General features: G+C 45.9%; 1 protein-coding gene across 1 annotated transcript in view; it reads right to left on the bottom strand.

Moving 5' to 3' along the window:
* LOC119973511 (striatin-interacting protein 2-like) overlaps positions 1-14916 on the bottom strand; it is a 52172-nt gene extending 37256 nt beyond the window's left edge. The window contains exons 1-7 of the mRNA XM_038811767.1: positions 14810-14916; positions 10305-10374; positions 8003-8077; positions 5591-5725; positions 3142-3262; positions 1353-1421; positions 557-663 (exon numbers count right to left, since the gene is read on the bottom strand). Of these exons, the coding sequence (XP_038667695.1) occupies positions 557-663; positions 1353-1421; positions 3142-3262; positions 5591-5725; positions 8003-8077; positions 10305-10374; positions 14810-14881 (649 nt within the window). The 5' untranslated portion in view covers positions 14882-14916. The remainder of the gene's footprint in view (positions 1-556; positions 664-1352; positions 1422-3141; positions 3263-5590; positions 5726-8002; positions 8078-10304; positions 10375-14809) is intronic.
* Positions 14917-19199: the final 4283 nt, after the last annotated feature.

Here is a 19199-nt window from a genome sequence, read left to right as displayed (position 1 = left end):
TTTCAAGAACTGGATAACATCGAACATTAGTTGGGGGGGGGGGGGGGAGGGGGGCTGTGTGTATTAAGGGTGACTATGGGTAATCCCTGATTCCTTTTTGTCATTTGTTTATGTAAACATGCGGGCTGATGTTTGGGGTTTGGTGGGAGGATGGGGTCGTTGTTATTGTTATGGGGATTGACATATCTGTTGCTGATTATTGTTTATTGTTGGTGGGTGTAAATTCGGGAGAAAATGTGAAAAAGGAGAATAAAAATATTTTAAAAAATAAATAAATAAATAGCAATTTGTTTCAATTTACAAACTGTTGACTGTAATTATAGGGCAGCTAAGGGCCAAAGACTTTGGGTGTATTTCCAAGAATTATTTATTAATTCCAATTGTGTTGCGACTCCTGGTCATGTGGGGCTGGAATTGACTGCGCACAAGCCCAGAGGGTCACATCAGCCACATCTGATAAAATAAAACAAAATGCATGTCTGTCTATATAAAAAATGGCGAGTCACTTGGTGTTAGTTGATCAATTCTCACCAGGAAGGTTAGCAACCGTACTCACTTAGTTCAGTACGGAATCCATCTCTCACTAAACTCCACTCTGGTCTGTCATCTTCCCCCTCTCGGCGCATGATCTCCACCATCAGGTACATAATATTGAGCAGCACCCTAAAATGTCAGCCACGCACAAAAGTCAGGGTTTGGTAAAACTGGAGTCATACAAACACCAAATGGCAGAGTACTAACGGAGATGGCTGGGGAGGAAACCTTCTCTCGATAGCCAGCAGGCAAATGCAGGATGGAGGGCCGAAGGGCCTGTTCCTGTGCTGTACTTTTCGTTGTTCTTTGAAAGCTCTTCCTTTATTGGGTCATATCAATCAGTATACAAGTACAGCAGTCAGACTGCGTCAGCCGGAGCAGGGTGTTTGACCCCGGTCAGTTAGCGGAAATGCCACAAAAACTGACCTCAAACATCTGTCTTTAGAGGAAGAAAAAGGAAATGGAGTCAGCAACCACTTGCCCATTGTTCGATTGCTGTCCACCCATTCCTGCAGGATTCTGGGCACGTGCGGATGTCTGGATTATGCCTAGCTGGATCAAACAGCCTGGCACCACTCATGTTCCAAGGGCACACCTGTCAGAAGTGGATTTGGGAAAGGTACCAGATGGTGACTGCCAGCACAATGTGAGCCAGTGCCTCCTGGACAGGAGATGGATCCGGGATTAGGAACAGGCGTGGGCAATAGCTGAAACATGCCTCCATGGTACTCAAAAAGTATCGGGCGTATTCTATGACACATGCTATCGTTTCTTGTGTGGATCCAATGCAATAAGAAACAGGTGTGTAATCCTCTTACCTCAGCTCAGTGCTGTCCGCCAGGGAGATGGCTGGTTTTCTCAGGGAACTGCTGCACGCCTGGCTGTGACTGCATTTAAAGAGAGTTACATTTACATCCAACTGTAAGCTTCCATTAGCAAGATGACAGTCATAAACCCTACAGGGTATACAGGGATCAGTCTAGGTGTTGATCACTCCTTTGGACAAATGCTTCCTGACATCATTAGGTCTATCAGCAACTTATATTTGTGACTCCTTGATCCTGGTTTAATGTGAAGCTGTGCTCAGGGTTAACCTTTAGAGTCACCTTCCTATCTTGTGCAGTTCCTCAAGATTCCTCTCCTTGCCAATCACCTATTATCAAAGCTGAGGGATTTTCCAAATTTTCCTCATGACTCAATCCACAGACACCAGGGATGAGCTCCATGGCCCTTCTCTGCATGGTTTCAAGGTCTTGAGCGTTTTCCTTGTGCCCGACTAACTGGAATTAAATACCTTGTTCGAATTCTGGCCTGAACATCACACAGAGCATCAAACATAAACTCGGGGCCCAATTTCGAATTTCCCTTGTTAATGGCTGTTCTGGAGTGATTGGATACGATTACTGTTGAGTCCACTATCACTACAGATCTTTTTGCCCGAGTCAAGCCAGTAACATTACCTGCCGGAAACGTCTCTTCCAGTTATTAGGCCTTACAAAGGTTTAAAATTCCTGTCTTGGCTCTGTACATTTGCAAATGTTGTCCAGGTGCATCTGTACTTCCCTGTTTCACCAGATCTATGGTTTAATGAATCCGGACAATTTACGTAAATCAGAAACAGTACAGGCCCCAGAATCAAGGATATATGATTAGTACTTTTCCTTATCCCAAAATCACGTCCCTAATTGACACTTGCTTATTTCACCCTCTTCCAGCCATATCCTTATTCACCGCAAGACTTTTGAGTGGAACTTTTATGAAAACCTCCCTGGTATCTAGGAATAATATATTGCTCAGCTTTTCAACATCCACGTAGGATGTCGCTTACTTTAACAAAAGGTCAGGCAGGGTGAGTTATTCCTGGCTACCATTAGCTGGACAATGGGGTCCAATTTGATTCCAAAAATGCTCAGTTACGTTACTTTGCCAGTTATAATAATAATCTTTATTATTGTCACAAGAAGTCTTACATCAACACTGCAATGAAGTTACTGTGAAAATCCCCTAGTCACCACATTCCGGCACCTGTTCGCGTACACAGAGGGAGAATTCAGAATGTCCAAATTACCTAACAGCATGTCTTTCGGGACTTGTGGGAGGAAACCGGAGCAGCTGGAGGAAACCCACGGAGACATGGGGAGAACGTGCAGATTCCGCTCAGACAATGACCCAAGCGGGAATCGAACCTGGGACCCAAGCGCTGTGAAGCAATAGTGCTAAGCACTGTGCTATCATGCCTTCCCGTGCCGTTACTGATGAAAGATTAATGAGCCGGCAGTTATTTTATCATTTTACTTAAAAATAGGTATCATGTTGTCTTGTTGCTAATTCAGAGTCAACACCACCCTGGGTCTCCCACCCGTCTCACTGTATTCAATGACTCCATCATATTGGTGGCCATCACTTTGCAGATTCCATCTGTAGCCTCACATTTCCCTTTCGGGATAGACAATTATCATCTGGAGGTCTACCGCTCGAGTGCCAGTCTGTGGTTTTAGTGGGCCCCAGCTGAATTCCACTGGGCCTACAAATCTAATCGTACTTCATGTGGAAAGGTAATCCACAGGCAGACCATTACCACTGCAACCAGTCCCCTCCTTCACTCACTCGACCTCCATATTGAGGAGCTCCACCAATGCTCCAAACATGCCCATTTCATAGAGAAGGAAGACATTGTGCCGGGCCCAATGCACCACTTCAGTCTCCGTGTAGCAGTCTTCAAACACACCTATAGGGATCATCAAAACCGAGGGGTCAGGTACAGCAAGCAGGAGGAAAAGAAAAACCATACATTTTATTTTTTACTTCTTGTCGGGAAGATGATTGCAATGAGTCCTCTAATTTTATTTTAGGTTTCTCTGTGGCTTGTTCATACCATGAGCAGTGCCGTCAAATTTTATTGCAAGGTATCTTAACGGCAACAGTTTGTGGGTGGCCTGCAAGTGCGGCACCTTCTGGACCTCTGTCTGCAGCTTACCAGGAACACAGGAAGAAGGTGCAGTTTTCTCTTCATTATGAAGTTATGCCAGCACAGTGGGGGTGGAAAGTTGTGTAATTCTAGTGCCGAGAGTCAGTGAAAATGTTTTCAAGTCATTGGCAAACCAGACAAGTATCCACCGCCACTAATTCAGGAAAACATCTGACACCACTAGTGGACTGTCTGCAGTAAATTGGCATTTTCTGACACCGAGTCATTTTATGTTATGGTCCCAACTGCCCACTGGCAACAGTGTTCACGGTGTTCCAAACTGTTTCAACTGATCTCCTCTGGCACTTCACTAGCCGACAAGGAGGTGGTGGATGGGTGCCTGGGTGTGAAAAGGGGGAGAGGTGCACAATCTCCACTGGAATAATTTCATAAAGAAGTTTGTAAGTGGCTATTAAGTAATTGCCGGTTAATTATTTCCAGGAAATCTTCCCCTCTGTAGGCACATAAAAATAGATCGCACATAAGGCAATATGTTTCCACTTCTACAGGGGAGAAAATCCTCATCATTACTGGCCACCTAAACAGCAGTTTGGTTCAGTTTATGTCAGAACATTGTAGGCTCATAACACAAGGCAGGACATCAGTGCATGATCTAAATTGACACTCCTGTGCTATACCAAGGAAGGACACTTTTGTCAGAGATACAGTAATCTAGCTGTGATGGGCAGCAATGAGATTAATGATTAGGATTCTGGCCAGGGCCTTTTGGGGAGTACTCCCTACTCACTGACTTCTACAATGGGATCAAATATTTGTTATAGGCCAGTGTTTAGAAAACTCCAAAGTATATAATGGAATTCACCTGACCTATAACTGTTTATTGATTTTGGTCATGATGGGCACAAGAGCCTGCCTTTCAGGTTTTATTCAACAGTTCTTAGGCGCTTTTAATCAAAAAACAAGCTTTATTCTACAAATGTAATTAACATTTCTATAAACACACACTTAATCAACTATAAACGTAAAGATGTCACATAGCTACAGTAATCTATGTATAGCACTTAATGAATCCCCCCTTAACTGTTCCAATTCAATAACAAAATCCAAGTAAAACCTGAAACCCCTTTTCAAAGGTGTGGCCCAGAACACGGTATTCTTACTGGTATAAGACTTGTTATTGGTACTCTGTTCTCCTTTTCAAACAGCAGGAAATTCCAGAAAGCAATTATCTCTTTTTAAGTTATCAAGCAGTCTAGAAACAGTTGTTCAAATGAAGAGACGCACTTCTTTCAACCAGTTTGTGCAGTTCAGAACTAGTCCAAACTCAAACCGAAATTAAAAACTCTCAGAGAGGGGGCAGCACGGTGGCACAATGGTTAGCATTGCTGCCTACGGCGCTGAGGAACCGGGTTCGAATCCCGGCCCTGGGTCACTGTCCGTGTGGAGTTTGCACATTCTCCCCGTGTCTGCGTGGGTTTCACCCCCACAACCCAAAATATGTGCAGGATAGGTGGATTGGCCTCGCTAAATTGCCCCTTAATTGGAAAAAATAATTGGGTACTCTAAATTTTTTTTAAAAACTCAGAGCCACAGCCCAGCTCCACCCACAGAATGACATAATTGAAGCCATGTGATCAGACAAAAACATTTCTTAAAGGGACACTCCCACGGCAAAAGGATGGAGAACCTTCCCTGTCATTGATTTCAGAGATTTGAAAAATGAAAAAATTAAAATCGCTAATTGTCACGAGTAGGCTTCAATGAAGTTACTGTGAAAAGCCCCTAGTCGCCACATTCCGGCGCCTGTCCGGGGAGGCTGGTACGGGTATCGAACCGTGCTGCTGGCCTGCTTTAAAAGCCAGCGATTTAGCCGAGTGAGCTAAACAAGCCCCTTTGTTGAACTAAATCATTTTTTCATTAAAAGAATGCGAACAATATGAAGTGTTGACTAGTTAGGATGATAAGACATCCTTGTGCAGAGCTAAGGCTGCATATGTTTGCGTTTTAACTTTAATTGAATCCATTCTGTTAGCTTAACTTTCCCCACTAGATTTACATAACAGAACACTGCCCATGGAGGAAGGCAGTTCAGAAAAGTAAGGAGTTATATTGTCACTTGCTAATTACCTTGGGCCAGGTAAAGAATTGCTCTGGCAAATTTGAGTCTCCTCTCCCTGCTTATTACTTCCAATCCATCCAGTAACCTCATTAAGTAGGATTTATGTTCATCCTCTTCCAGTTCAACCCATTTCTTGCCCTTCCCTGTGAGAGACAAAAAGTGTTAAATTATACTGATGCCAACATTCACGTTCCTCACCTCTCCCAACACGCAACAGGTTGAACAAAGCTCTCTGGGTCCCTGCTGGTTTTTAAACCCAATTCAATCCATTCCCCGGAGAACAATTTGACCCCCATGCCGGAACTGGAGACACGTTATAAGCAAAGTAAAAACAAAATAATAACGAGAGAGAAACCTCTGTTGAACATATTACTCTGCAAAAAAGAAAGCCGTATTTATTACCTAACTGGAACCTGCCACTGTGGTCTCTTTCTTCTCAGCCAGGAGGGAAATGTTAATTCACCTGGCTTTAACTGGGCTCTTGCAGTCTGTGCTTGTTTATTACCACATGTCGAGACCAACAGAAACCAGCCAATTGAACCAATGTGGGCTAGGAGCACTGCACTGATATTGCTGTCAGAGCTAATCCTACTGAATGTGCCACTCTCAGCACCTTTCTTAGCCTTGATCACCACCATTTACATTCCCTTTGTCTTTCAGTCCACAATATCTTTGCCAATCTCCCCTACTGCTGGCCCTCTATCCAACCCCACTGGAAATAGGGTGAGATTTATACTGTTGCTGGGAGGCTGGGGGGTGGCCAACAATAGGGGAGACTGACAAAAGGGGGAGGGGGGTAACAATAGTCAGGGGAAAACAGATCGATGGAAGAAATTGCTAGAAATAAAAATGAGCTGAAGGTGGAGGAGATTTCACAGCCTGAAGTTGTTCAATTCATGTTAAGTCCGGAAGGCTGTAACGTGCCTAAATCGGAAGATGAGGTGCTGTCCCTCCAGTTTGTGTTGGGTTTCACTGGAATACTGCAGCAGGCCAAGGACGGACATGTGGACGTGAGAGTAGGATGGTGTTGAAATGGCGACAGGGAGGTCTGGAATTTGCTGTGGACGAAGAGAAGGTGTTCTGCAAAACGGTTACCCAGTCTGCGTTTAGTCTCTCCAATGTAGACTACACCGCGTTGGGTGAAGCGAATGCAATAGAACAGATTGAAGAAGGTGCACGTGAAAAGAGTGTTTCGGCCCTTGGATGGTGAGCAGGGAGGAAGGGGCAGGTGTTGCACCTTCTACGATTGCATGGGAAGGTGTTGTGGGAAGAGGGTGAGGTGTTGGGGGTAATGGAGGAGTGACCAGTGTATCCCAGAGGGAACGGTCCCTGCAGAGTGCTGACCGGAGCGTGAGGGGAATAAGTGTTTGGTGGTGACATCAAGCTGGAGTTGGTGGAACAGACAGAGGGCAATTTATCGAATGCGGAGGCTGGTGGGCTAAAACATCAGGACAAGGGGGACCCTATCCTGGTTCTGGGAGGGAGGGGAAGGGGTGAGAGCAGAGTTGCAGGAATGAGGTCAGACACAGTTGAGAGCCCTGACCGGCAGGGAAACCATGATGGAGGAAGAATGAAGACTTTTCAAAATATAAATTTGAAGTGCCCAATTCGTTTTTTCAAATTAAGGGGCAATTTTGCTTGGCCAATCCACCTACCCTGCGCATCTTTGGGTTTGTGGGGGCGAGGCCCCACCAGGGAGAATGTACAAACTCCACATGGACAGTGACCCGGGGACGGGATCGAACCCGGGTCCTTGGCGTCATGAGGCAGCCGTGCTATCCACTCGAAAGAATGAAGACATGTCAGCCGCACTGTTTTGGAAAGTGGCATTGATTGGGCCTGTATTCACTGGAATTTAGAAGAATGAGAGGGGATCTAATTGAAAGGTATAACATTCTGACAGGCTGGAAAGACCACAGCATGGTGTTGATTCCCCCGGCTGGAAATCTGGAAGAAGAGTCACAGTTTCAGAATACGATGACAGCCATATTGGACTGAGAAGAGGAGGAACCTCTTCACTCAGAGGGTAGAGAACCTGTGGGCATAGCCTAATCTGGGCGGGGAACACAGGGCCCGTGGGTGAGGGAATGATCGCTGACACCAAAGTGCATAAAATGGTTGGTGTCTTAGTTATTTTCTTGCCTGCATCTCTGCTGTTTGAACTCCATCCGTTCAAAAGGATTCCCTCACCCACCGCTGCACCCCCAATTTTCACTCTGGCGTCGCACCAAGTGTGAAGTATTAAAATGGGGTCATAGCAGAAAATGCTTGGGAATCACTAGTTTACAGCTGATCTCCAGGGCTCAGCTTCCTCCCTCCAAATCTGGGATATCAGCTTCATCAAAACCCTGCTCAAACTTCAGAAAACGTGCTGAGGCTTTTACCGACCCCTCTCACTGTTCTTCAAGATTGTCCATTACCATGAATCGCAAAATCCTCTTCAAAGCAATCCCTGTTAGCAGCAAATTCAGGTTCTTCCGTGTAACTGTACAGCTCTGTGGGAAGGGAAGAGGAAAGATTGTTTGACATTGTGCAGCGTGACGGCTCATAAGCTTAAAACAAGACCAGTGTATGTGCGTATAGTGTGCTGGATGTCTAGAACTCCGCTCACACATACCATCTACTTCCAGGAAGAACCCACTCATCCTGGTCAGATGTGCATCATGCACCACCTTGAACTGAATCAGGCTGAGCCGAGCGCACGAGGAAGTGGAGTTGACTCGGTGTAGAACCTCACAGCCCCCCCCCCCCCCGGACCCTGTCCTCCAACCCCTGGCCCAGCTCCCCCTCCTCTTAATCTCATCCAGTGGAACCTGCTCCATCGATACGAGCCAACTATAAATGTCCGATGTCTTCCCCTTCCTCTACATCCACCACTGAAAGAACCCTATCCATCAACGAGGGCGGAGGTGCCAAGAGGATGAGTTCTCCTTGCATCCAGAGGCAGGTACCTGAAAATACCGAAACAGGTGAGCTCTCGAGAACTGGTACCTACCCACCCACTCCTTAAAATCAGCCAACTTCCCATCTATAACCAAATCTCCAAACTGCTCCAACCACTCCTCCCTCCATGTCCCAAACACCGAGTCCGAGGCTGCCGGTACAAAACTATGATTCTCAACAGACTGGGGCCAACAATGACATAGCACCCAGACTAAACGCTGCCTAAACGGTCTCCATTTTTGCAAGATGGCCACCACCACCGGATTGGAAATCCATTTAGCCGGTGAGAATGGAACAGGAGTCGTCACCAAGGTTCTCAAATTGGAGCCCCTTCAGGCACTTCCTTCCATCCATCGTAGGTTTGGAAGATGCTGTCTAAGGAACCTTGGTGAGTTATCGCAATGCGTCTTGTAGATGGTACACACGGCTGCCACTGTTCGTTGGTGGTGAAGGATTTGAATGTTTGTGGAAGGGGTAGCAATCAAGCGGGGCTGCTTTGGCCTGGATGGTGTTGAGCTTCTTGAGTGTTGGAGCTGCATTCATCCAGGCAAGTGGAGAGTATTCCATTGCACTCCTGACTTGTGCTTTGGCCACTCTTCCCACGTCCCCACTGCTCCAAAATACTCAACTACTCCTCATTAGACTCATGCTTCACACGTTCAGCTATTATACACCCTGCTCCTAAACAGGTCCGCAGCTATCCTCCGCAATGACTACTCCATCTTAAATCTACCCTTCTTAAGGTTCTGAAAAGTATCCTCAATCAACCACCATGTCCACCTTTCTTTGTTCAAATATTTTCAGTTCAGTTTCTGTCCTTCTTATGACACAACATGACCGTCAACATGGAAAGTGACAATGGCTATTGCGTCTATATTTCATTTGTGGCTTTGAACTCCTCCATGTTCCACATGTGTGATACACAGGCCCTATAGGCTTCCATTCCACCTTTCCCATTGCAGTCTGCACACTTCTTGCAACTGTGTGTCCTCACACCTGGAGGGTCACCTGTGGTTTGTTGCAAGGTGCCATTCTAGGCCTCCTCTCATTTCTAAGTTGGCATCCCATCAATATTACCAACAGGCAAGGGGGCTGCGCCTCCGTATATATACACACCAACAATTCCTCACCACTATGAAGGATTTAAGGTTGCCTTTTGGAGGAGAGGTTCTGTCCACTTCATATACAAGCATAAACAATTTCTACTACCTCGATCAATGCCCTAAGCTCTGGAAAATCTGCTCCCCTCCCTCCCCCAAAATTTATCTCTTTCTTCCTCTACAATTATCCTTAAGACCTCTCTCTATGACCAAAGTTTAGGTCACTTCTAATACTTCCACACGTGGCTCTGTGTCAGATAACCATACCCTTGAATCAGCTCGAGATAAATACTAAAACGGAGTATATAAATGTAAGTTTATCTAATCATTTGATCACATTGCTGTTTGTGGAATCTTGCTGTGTACAAATTAACTACTGCGTTTGCCCTATTACAATGGTGACTATATTTCAGAGGTCCTTCGTTGACTGAAGCATATCGGGACATCTCGAGGCCATGCAAAACGTTGTACGAATAAAAATTCTTCCAAGGTGGAACACAGACACAAATTATTTATTCTCCCCATCAAGCACGTTCATTGTAGCCAACTGCATCAGTCTCTGTGAGCAACATTTCAGTGGAATTTTAAAAATACCAGGCTTGCTCCAGCTACTCGCTAAAGGGCACACTAATTAAGAGAGGACTAAAATATAGAGTATTCGAGGTGAAATTCACCTTACCTGACAGTTCTGCAACAATACTGTCTGAATCTCCATATTCAAACTCTAGGTTAGGAAAATCCAGAGAACCCTAAAAATTGGCGAGAGGAGCATTCTGTTGGTCTCAACTTTGTCATCACCACTTTAAGTCTTAAAAGTATCGTAACCACAAACAATGCATTAAACACACTTTTCATTCATGGGAGTAAAATCCTGGCCAAATTGAACTTGGCCAAACAGAGATTAATTGCTACCTACTTTTGGGATGAGAACTTTAAAATGGGAACCATTGGCCCATTTGGTGCCCTGGTTTGGGATCTGTGCAGGAGGAACTCTTGCAATAAACCAATGGCTTGATCATGTATGATTCATTCTACGTAGTTCATGGTGTTTTCACGAGGCAGGTTCTGAAGAGTTGCCTCGAGGACCCCAAGTAAACAGGTTTAGGATTACTATAGACCATGTACCTAACCGTACATCCTCCATTGCACAACCTTGTTGCTTAATCTGTTTAGCAATATTGGATCAATTGAAAAGGAAGCAGAGATTCTTCATCAAAGGTGGCACATCATCACTCAATTGTACTTTAACAGGCATCAGTTCAGAGACTGACAGTACCATTGACGTTAAGCTAAATCAACACCTTTTTTTGTTGGATAAAGGCATTAAGGAATTATGAGCAAATGGAGATGAGGTACAGATAATCTGTGATCTAACTGAATGGGAAAACAGTTGGAGTGACCTCCTCCTGCTCCCATGTTATCAAAACATGGGCACAACGCACCGTGGCATGGCACTGATGGAATAACAATGAAAGCTGGGAAATAAGCATTATATAATTTTCCTTTTCTTCATGAAGCAAACCGTCTAAATTTAACAGCCATGTCACAATCTTCATATGAGGAACGGTTGAGGACTCTGGGTCTATACTCGTTGGAGTTTAGAAGGGTGAGGGGGGATCTTATTGAAACTTACAGGGTACTGCGAGGCCTGGATAGAGTGGACGTGGAGAGGATGTTTCCACTCGTAGGAAAAACTAGAAGCAGAGGACACTATCTCAGACTAAAGGGACGATCCTTCAAAACCGAGATGAGGAGGAATTTCTTCAGCCAGAGGGTGGTAATTCTGTGGAACACTTTACTGCAGAAGGCTGTGGAGGCCAAATCACAGTGTCTTTAAAACAGAGATAGATAGGTTGTTGATTAATAAGGGGATCAGGGGTTACGGGGAGGAGGCAGGAGAATGGGGATGAGAAAAATATCAGCCATGATTGAATGGCGGAGCAAACTCGATGAGCCGAGTGGCCTAATTCTGCTTCTATGTCTTATGGTCTTATGTCAGCCCTTGTTGTCCACTTCCCAGCCACCCCCTGGAACCCTTTATGAATGCAAAGTGGATCAAAGAGATACAGGCTAGCACCCACCTTAATCCAAACAATATCAGATGAGCAATCTTTCCTCAACCAACTCTTCACTTCTCCTCTGTGCTATGGTGATAACAAGGGGCAAATGAAAAGTGACACCAACTTGGCTGACACGAACACAAACCTTCACGCATTAAGGGCAGCATGGTAGCACAGTGGTTAGCACCGTTGCTTCACAGCTCCAGGGTCCTAGGTTCGATTCCCGGCTTGGGTCACTGTCTGTGCGGAGTCTGCACGTTCTCCCTGTGTCTGTGTGGTTTTCCTCCGGATGCTCCGGTTTCCTCCCACAGTCCAAAGATGTGCAGATTAGGTGGATTGGCCGTGCTAAATTGCCCTCAGTGTCCAAAAAGGTTGAGTGGGGTTACTGGGTTATGGGGCTACCGGGGAGGTGTGGGCTTAAATTAGGTGCTCTTTCCAAGGGCCGATGCAGACTTGACGGGCCGAATGGCCTCCTTCTGCACTGTAAATTCTATGTAAACTATTACTGGCTCTCTCTGCAGGAAACAAGTCACAGTAGTTCCTCCAGCGATGATGCATTTTAACAACACACATTCAACCGGCAAGCTACAATTGTTCCACAATCTGGCAGGTTGACATTGCAGGTCTGCACTCAGGATGCAAATGGAATGCAAAGTGGATCAAAAAGATACAGGCTAACACCCACCTTCATCCAAACAATATCAGATGAGCAATCTTTCCTCAACCAACTCTTCACCTCTCCTCTGTGCTATGGTGATAACAAGGGACAGCTTCCCAAAAGGTCAGCTGCCGATCGCATGTTAAACAGGGACAGTGAAGGCAGAGTGGGGGGGGGGGGGGGGGGGGGGGGGGGGGAAGGAAGTGTGAGAGAGACAGTGGAATGGAAGAGCGAGGTAAGAGGGTGTGGGACAGAAGAGGAGGAAAATTAATGATGGTTGAGGAAAAGAGACAGACGAGGCAAGAAAGAACCACAAAAAAGGGAGAGATATTAGATTAAGAAATACAAAGCGGGAATGAGAGAGTTAGGGCAGGATAGACTATCCAGATAAGGATACAATCCTGATTTCAAGATGTCAGTTAACTGGCTTGGTTTCAACACAAGTCATACATTTTTAAAAATAAATTTAGAGTACCCAATTATTTTGTTTTAATTTTTTTTTTTTCCAATCAAGGGGCAATTTAGCGTGGCCAATCCACCTAACCTGCACATCTTTTGGGTTGTGGGGGTCAAATCCACGCAAACTCAGGGAAAATGTGCAAACTCCACATGGACAGTGACTCGGGGCTGGGATTCGAACCCGGGCCCTCAGCACTGCAGTCCCAGTGCTAACCACTGCGCCACATGCCACCCTTACAATTCATAAATTAAACATTAGTTACAATGAGCAAGTTTTCCAAAACACTATATTTCAAACCTGAGGCTTTATTGATGTGTTAGTGTGAAGCACTACTGTCCTGGAGTCACAAGGTTCAAGACCCACTCCAGGGCTAGCACTGAGGGAGCGCTGCACCGTCTGAGGTTTGTGAAATGGGGGGGGGGGGGGGGGGGGGGGTTCCCATCCTCTTTGGGTGGATGTAAAGGATCCCATGTTATTATTTTGAAGAGGAGGGAGTTGGGCCCAGTGTGTCAGCCAATATTTATCCCTCAATCAACATCATGAAAAACCTGTTTTATAAAAACAGGTTACCTGGCCTACAGTGTGACTGTTTGTGGGTGTTCATTCTGCACAAGTTGGCTGTCACATTTCCTACATTAACAAAAGGCATTTTTTAAATGTTATAACCTTCCCGGATCCTGTTGGCTAGGGACAATTGGTTTCAGGCAGGTTATAACAATACCGCACATCAGACTTCAGTAGAGTTTTAACTCGTGGAATAAAATGGACAATATTGACACGGATGTGAAATTGGCTGAGTGACAGGCAACCGAGCGTAGCAGTCAACGGATGTGTTTTGGACTGGAGGAAGGTTTGTAGTGGAATTCTCCAGGAGTCAAGGTAAAAGTAGTCGCCACAGTCCCAGATGACCATAGGCCGTTTTCCCCTTTTGAGTGGGAGAGCCGACTGGTGCCGATTTAACCCAAGGATCACCACACCTCAAGCAAGGCTGTGAAGGCGGTCTTCCACGAATAACCTCAGCCGGTACAGGAATTGAACCCACACTGCTGGCCTCGCTCTGCATCACAAAACTGTCTAGCCAAGTGAGCTAACCTGGGTGCATATGTGCTCCGTCATCAGAGGAGGAAGGGCAGGTTAAGAGGTTAAAGTAAGTAGTATTTTGTTAATGGGGCACAGAGTACAAGGTTATGTTGAACTTTACAGCACTGGCTCGATCTCAACTAGGATACTATGTCTAGCTCTGCGCACCAAACATTAGGAAAGACGCAAAGGCATTAGAGAGAGTACAGAAAAAATTCAGGAGAATGGTTCCAGGGATGAAGAACTTCCGTTACATTGACAGATTGGAAAAGTTCGGTCTGTTTCCTTGGTGAAAAGAAGGTTGTGTGGAGATCTGATAGAGGTATTCAGAATCAGAGGATATTGGGGGAAACCTGTTCACATTGGTGGAAGGATTGAGAACGAGAGGACACAGAATTAAAGTAATGACCAAAAGGATTAAGGTTTGATGAAAAACTTTTTTCATGCAGTGGATGGTTGGGGTCTGGGATGCACTGCCTGTATGTGTGGTGGAGGCAGACGTTTGAGAAAGAATTGAATGATCTGCAAAGGAAGAATGTGGAGAGCTGAAGGCAGGGGAGTAGCACTGGGTAAACTGCTCCTTGGGAGAGCCAGTGCCCTAACCATTCTGCCACTGCAACAGTGACTACACTTCAAAAGTACTTCACCGCCTGGAAAGTGCTCTCAGACGTCGCCTGCTCAACTAAAGGGCAACATAAAAAAGGCAAGCCTGTTTTTCAGTGCAAATCTTGAAAAGTTGGGTCAAACCTGGTTCTGTTGCTTAAAAGCAAAGAGAAAACTTGGGCTTCTGACAGAGTTGTATTTTGGGGAAGTTGTCCGGATCCATTCTCACCGCCCCGTGAGGGACAGGGACGGGCTGCCTGCCTGCTGCCCTGGCCGGCCACTGTCACCCGGCGGTGCCGGCCGTGCCCGGGCTTCACACTCACCTCCGAGTCCCTGCGCTGGTTTCCGAAGAGCTCCTTGGCCCGGGAAGCGGCGCTCCCGCCGGCCGCCTCCATCCTCCGGCACTCACTCCGGGGACACTCTGCAACCAGGCGCCCGCCCGCAGAACCCGCCCACCCACTTCCCATTGGACAGCCCACCTACGGGGGGGCGGGGCCTGGAAGCTGGCTAGGCACCTGATTGGATGGATGGGACGTCAGTCAGCTCCCATTGCCCGCCCCCTTCAGCTTTAGAATCGGAGCAGCAGAGGCCGTTCGGCCCCTTTGTGTCGATGCCTGCCCTCTGCCAGGTCAATTTGGTTAATCCCACTCCCCCCACCTGCGACTGTCATCACAGTGGGTTATGGCTGGTTTAGTACCTGTGTTGGAGGAATGTGGAATGTTGGGGGCACAACTAAAGCAGAAGCTTACCCAATTCCTTTCCGAAATCCAGACTGGTATCTTCCTCCACATCGTTCTCTGGCAGGGCATTCCAAATCCCAACCAGGCGCTACAGGAAAAGTATTCCTCGTACAACTGTTGGTTCATTTGCCTGATCGCAGCTTTGCTTTTACTGGGCGGCACAGTAGCACAGTTGCTTCACAGCACAAGGGACCCAAGTTCGATTCCCGGCTCGGGTCACTGTCTGTGCGGAGTCTACATGTTTTCCCATGTCTGCGTGGGTTTCCTCCAGGTGCTCCGGTTTCCTCCCACATGTCCTGAAAGATGTGACGTTAGGTGAATTGGACATTCTGAATTCTCCCTGTGTGTACCCGAACAAGCGCCGGAGTACGGCGACCAGGGGATTTTCACAGTAATTTCATTGCAGTGTTAATATGAGACTACTTATGACACTAATAAAGACTATTGTTATTGTGCTGCCATATCTAGTCGTAAATGGTGATGGACAATTGAACAACTCACTGGAGGAGGCGGCTCCACAAATACCCCAACTCGCTACCAAAAGTGAAATACTGCAGATGCTGGAAATCTAAATTCAAACAGAAAATGCTGGATAAACTCAGGTCCAGCAGCATGTGGAATATTATGATCCCAGAGCAGACCCCAACAGTTGCTTGGATACCGGATAGAAATCCCAATATTTAAATTTAATTTGTAAGACTGTGAGGAAAGGGCACTTTGCTACAGGAGTGATGACATGCATAAATATATTAAAACAAACTTTATTACCAACAAAGTATTAACTTTATCATAAAAACAATAGCTTACAACGACCAGTTCAACAATGTTTAACTATACAATGAAGCAAGACCCTACTTTGAGAAATAGATATCATTCAGGAACTAGCTTGAAGATTCTCTTCCCCGTCTCAAACTACTGTTTAACCTGCCAGCCTTTGAGAAACTGCTCCTCTCCATTCACAGGCAAGCCATTATCTCACTTTTTTTTTAGAGAAAATGCTCCTGTTCACAGATCTAAACTCAACTGTTTTCAGCGAAGCTGCTTGACTCTCCACATCCCAATCTAAAACTGAATTTCAAATTTCAAACAGTGGCGTTAATGCATTTCGGAATGCATGTACAGTAGACACCGTTTGCATATCATTAGTGGGCCCGACCCAGTATTCTCTGGGGCCTCCACGATTCTCCATCTCTGATGGGCCGAGTTCCCGATAGCGTGCTTCACTTGTACTTTTAAAAATCATGAATCCGGCATGGTAGCTGCTAAGGGGGAGAGAGGGGGTACAAAATGTGTCCAACAACACCATAGTTGGCTGACTGCTGTGCTGCTGGCCAGGGGGTTCTACCAGGGCTGGGGTGGAGTAGTGGGGGGTGGTCAGGAGGTGGGCTGTGCGGTCAGGGTGGACAGGCACAGAGCACCATTGCCACAGCTGGCAAGGCAGCCATGCAGCTGTGCACAGTGCTAACAGCCCACTTTGAACCTAGTGTCACGGGTCATATAAGTGTCCCACCAGCCCCAGCCGACCCATCAGCTGTATGGGCGCACTCCGCACAACCAATGCCACCTTTTTGGCTGGGATAAGTTTGTGTAGGGAGTGTAATGTGAATGTGCGGCTGCAGCTTGTCAGCCTCCCGTGTGTCGATCACGTACCCTGCGAATTCCACACAGTTTTTCCATTGGAATTGATTGTGTACCAAGCAGCACCGGTGCTAGCCCCTCAATGGTTGTGGAATCAGTCTAGGTGCGGCGCCAGATTTACTGTCGTAAAAGTCCACGGATTCTGTGTTGGTGTCAACACTTAGTCTGAGAAATGGAGAACCCTGCTCAATGTCTCTAATTATCAAGTCCCCAGAGAACCCTCTTTATATAAACAAAATTCTATTGGCCCAACTTTTACGATGATTTAATTGTACCCGTCTCCAAAAAGCCTGGTGCCTTTCAAACCAGGATTTTAAAAAGAAAAACATGACTGCAGCAGTCACACACTAAACCAGGCTTTTAACCCTTACTGCACCAACTACCTACAATACAAGATATCTGAAATTCCTACATTCATCACAGTAGAGAACAAGAGTTAACCGTTTGAGTCCATATGACCCTTCCGCAGAACCTATACCTGTAACTAAACTGTTCCAGTATAGCTAAAAGACTGGCATCTACCTGGTAGTTTGGAAAATTGCAGATACATGTCCTGTCCACAAAGAGCAGGGTAAATCCAACTGGCCTATTGCCACCCCAAAGTCTACTCTCAATCATCAGCACAGTGATGGAAGGTATTGTCAACAGTACTATCAAGCAGCCCTTGCTTCGCAATAACCTGCTCACATATTCTCAATTTGGATTCTGCCAGGGTCACTCGTCTCCTGAACTCATTGATCCAAACATGGGCAAAAGAGCTGAAATCTAGAGGTGAGGTGAAAGTGACTGTTCTTGACATCAAGGCAGCATTTGACTGAGCGCGAACAAACCTGGAGTCAATGGGAATCGGGGAAAACTTTCCACTTGTTAGGGTCATATGTAATACAAAGGAAGAGTGATGCGGTTGTTGATAATCAATTATTTTACGTTCTGGAATATTGCTGCAAGAGTTCCTCAGGGTGGTGTCCTCTGCCTAATCATCTTCAGCTGCTTCATCAATAACCTTCCCTCCATCAAAAGGTCAGAAGTACAGATTTTTGCCAAAGATTATACAATGTTTTGCAACATTGATGACTGCTCAGATACTGAAGCAGTGTCCGTATGCAGCACAGTCAGGACAATATTCAGGCTTGGGCTGATAAGTGGGAAGTGAGAGAATCTTCCCATGACATTCAATTACATTAACATGGTTGAATCCCCCACTATCAACATCCTTGGGGTTACCATTGACCAGAAACTGAACTGGATCAGCCATATAAATCCTGTGGCTGCAAGAGCAGGTCAGAGGCTGGGAATATGGTGGAGAGTAACTAACCTCCTTCCTCCCCAACGTCTGTCCACCATCTACAAGGCACAAGCCAGGAGTGTGATGGAATGCTCTCTATTTGTTTGTATGAGCACAGCTCCAACAACACAAGAAGCTTGACACCATCAGGGGAAAGCAGCTTGCTTGGTTGGCATTTTATCGACCACCTTAAACATTCACTCCCTCCATTGCCAATATACAGTTGCAGCAGTCTGTACTATTTACAAGATAGAGTGAACGTGGAGAGGATGTTTCCACTAGTAGGTGAAACTAAACCCAAGGGCACAGCCTCAGACTGAAGAGACAATCCTTTAAAACAGAGATGAGGAGGAATTTCTTCAGCCAAAGGGTGGTGAATCTGCAGAACTCTTTGCCGCAGAAGGCTGTGGAGGCCAAGTCACTGAGTATCTTTCAGACAGAGATAGATAGGTTCTTGATTAATTAGGGGATCAGGGGTTATGGTGAGAAGACAGGAGAGTGGAAATGCAAACCCTATCAGCCATGATTGAATGGCAGAACATACTCAACGGGCTGAATGGCTTATTTCTGCTTCTATGTCTTATGGTCTTATTATGCATTACAGCAACTCACCAAGATTCCTTTGACAGCACCTTCCAAAATTACAATCTCTACCATCTAGGACAAGGATAGCATCTGCATATTCCTCGCCACGCACATCCCATTCTGACTTGGAACCAGTAACCTCTGGTTGTGAATCTTTCAGTCAATAGAAACAGTTCCCCTCTACTCTGTCACCATCCCTTTAAGGTTAATGAGGTGATGGTATGTTACAGTTCCCTCAGCAAGTTCCAGTTTCTGTGGCAACACACATTATTACATGCACATTGTAAGCTGGAGCTATGAACAGCAATGACATAAGATCCAATATTCTTTCCATCACATGGCTACCCAGGAATCTCTCCCATTCTTACCGCCCGCCATTGGCATTTTTTTTGTAAAATATTTTTATTCTCCATTTTCACATTTTCTTCAGAATTTACACCCCACCAACAAACAGTAAACGGTAAC

Source organism: Scyliorhinus canicula, chromosome 11 (assembly GCF_902713615.1).
Source record: "Scyliorhinus canicula chromosome 11, sScyCan1.1, whole genome shotgun sequence".
Lineage (NCBI taxonomy): Eukaryota > Metazoa > Chordata > Chondrichthyes > Carcharhiniformes > Scyliorhinidae > Scyliorhinus > Scyliorhinus canicula.
This window is presented reverse-complemented; position numbering and strand designations above follow the sequence as displayed.